This window comes from Lathyrus oleraceus, chromosome 3 (genome assembly GCF_024323335.1).
Source record: "Lathyrus oleraceus cultivar Zhongwan6 chromosome 3, CAAS_Psat_ZW6_1.0, whole genome shotgun sequence".
Lineage (NCBI taxonomy): Eukaryota > Viridiplantae > Streptophyta > Magnoliopsida > Fabales > Fabaceae > Lathyrus > Lathyrus oleraceus.
Window position 1 is genome coordinate 190,564,148 of NC_066581.1, and position 2,390 is coordinate 190,566,537.

Below are 2,390 nucleotides of genomic sequence, written 5' to 3' on the forward strand. Positions count from 1 at the left end.
GTCAATGAGAGTCATCAACTCCATCACGAAACTTCCAATCTCAGCAGAAGTTTCCAAAACATTCACTTGCTTCAAGATTTTCTTAAGACCAATTTGAGCAAGGGAATTCTCTTCCAAGACTTTAAACAAATCGACATCAAGGATTTTCGTTTGGATCTTGGTCAGGAGGCTGCCAAGTGATGGTGCTTCAGAAGTTGCCCCAGAAGTGGTCGAACTACTCTGCGAAGAATCCTGAAAATTAAAACGGGTGCTAAGCATGGCTTTCAGATACTCCAAAGGTCTTTGCACTTTGAGATTTTCAAGCTCCTCGCAAGAGAAACTGGTCGAACCAGTTGATTTGCCACTCCCTTGGGCCCGGTCAGAAGCAGGTGGAGTGTTTCGCGTCGAAATACGCTCAACCTCTGTTCGTTTCGACTGGTTGTCCCCATCTCTGGCAGCTCCATCTTCAGGATCATCTTCGACTACAACCTCCATTTCAATATCATCACCCTGAGGTGCAACATGCAATCCTGGATGAGGAGGAGATTCATCTTCAGAGGCGTCACCCACTGTAGTGTCGAATTCTTCTACGGTTTGCATATCATGGTCACTTGTGGGGACATCTTCCTCTGGGGCTGTTTCCTCCAAAATTTTCTCAGGCGTTTTTTCGACAGCCACTTGTTCCTAAAAATAAATTCTAAGATTTAGAAGAAAAGATGTAGGAAAGGTAAACATATGCTGTCGAAATAAAAAAAAAAAAATTTACCTCAGGAATTTCAGTATTAACACCGGATTTCCCACTCCCCATATCTCTCGACTGAGGCTTGGCAGGAGAAGTACTGGCAGAATCCTTCCTGATTGGGTTAACAATGGACCTTTGGGAAGAGACCTTCGTGAGTTTCTTTTTCTTCTGAGGGGGAGGGATTAACTCTGGAGATTCATCACCAGACTCTTCACTAGGGACTTTATCCTCTTTTCTCTCCTCTTCACTCTTCTTCTTTTGGATTGTTGAGGGTTTTCGACTTACCTAGTCATACAGGCCAAAGCCAGTTAGTTTTGAATAATGGAAGGAAAATAATAAGGAAAAAAAAGTGTTGTACCTTTGTCGAAGGCTTCTTAGCAGTACTGGGCGACGCTTCGACAACAGCTTTCTTAGCAGGGATCTTCACGGCTAAGGAAAGAAAGAAAATTCAGAAACAAATATAAGAGATACATGATAAGACAGTTAGAATAACAGAAAGAAAAATCATATTTTTCTGTGAACACCTTCAAGAATGGTATCTTCCACGCGAACGTGTTCTATTCCAATATGAAGGTGTCCTGGATATTCGCCCAGATGATACTTAGTCGGAACCACACGCTCAGCAGGTTTTTGATACTTTTGACGAAGAATTTTCATAAAATCCCCACAAAGGAACCAGTCTGGAAGTGGAAAACCAAACGCCACCCCAAAGTCAGCAGTTGGCAAAGGAGGAAACTTTGGTGGATGACAATTGAAAGCCAGGTCATAGCGCGCCTCTGGTGAAAGATTGGAAGGCAATGACAGTTTTTTAAACTTCTCTGTCAATTTACGTTTTAATTCGGCCGCTGCTTCGCATATGGTTCGACTAAGATCATCAGGTCTATACGCAGTTTCAAAATATTTTTGAAATTTCTGTATTTCCTTAATATGTCGTGGAATACCTTTTTTGGTCCGATCCTGCACAAAAGCGAAAGCATTTGTCAAATGTGTAGCAAAAGCAGCTACGTCAAAAAATTTGTTGGAATAATAATCCTTCCACCATTCATCAAACTCAGGAGTGCATAAGAATGATGGTCGAAATATAACTGGTCGAATGTCGAGAGAAGCATCAGCTAGTTTCTTCGACAGCTCTTTGCCTTCGTCTTCAGTGTGAAGGGAGTTATAAAAGATGATGGACCCCTTTTTGGGGAATATAGGTTGAGGTTTGATTTGGATTAGACCAAATTGTCTAGAAACAAGGTTGGGTTGATAAACTATCAAAGCAATTTGGTTTTTAGTGGTGTTACGATAAGAAAAAAGGAGCCTAGGGGTCAAGAACGATTCCCAAACATTCAGAAATGTGTTTTCGTCCTTCTGCATCTCCAAGGGCAGTTGTTGGGTAAACCACTTAGGTCCGGTTTTTCTATCAGCAAAAGGTGCCATGGTCGAAGTAAATTGATGACTTTTAGAAAACATCATAACATAGCTTTTAAAAGCTTGTCGAAGGCTGATTCCTTCATCAGTTGGCGTTAGTAGCACTAATCTTGGCCATTCGACAGTCCTATTGTTTACTTCTTCTTCATCTATTTCTGGTGCTACAGGAAGACTAGCTTCAAAGGTGGCATTGAGCCATAGTTGCAAGAGCCAAAAAGGTCCTGATAAGTTGATTTTCCCTTGGGATTTGGTGTTC

At 41.6% G+C, this 2,390-nt stretch overlaps 1 protein-coding gene across 1 annotated transcript; it reads right to left on the reverse strand.

Moving 5' to 3' along the window:
- Positions 1 to 301: 301 nt before the first annotated feature.
- Positions 302 to 2,150, reverse strand: LOC127126192 (uncharacterized). Its single transcript, XM_051055077.1, has 3 exons — positions 1,663 to 2,150; positions 1,080 to 1,150; positions 302 to 1,006 (listed from the first exon to the last, which is right to left on the reverse strand). Exons 1-3 carry the CDS (start codon positions 2,141 to 2,143, stop codon positions 677 to 679), a joined length of 882 nt encoding a protein of 293 aa, XP_050911034.1. The 5' UTR covers positions 2,144 to 2,150; the 3' UTR covers positions 302 to 676.
- Between the last annotated feature and the right edge of the window lie 240 nt (positions 2,151 to 2,390).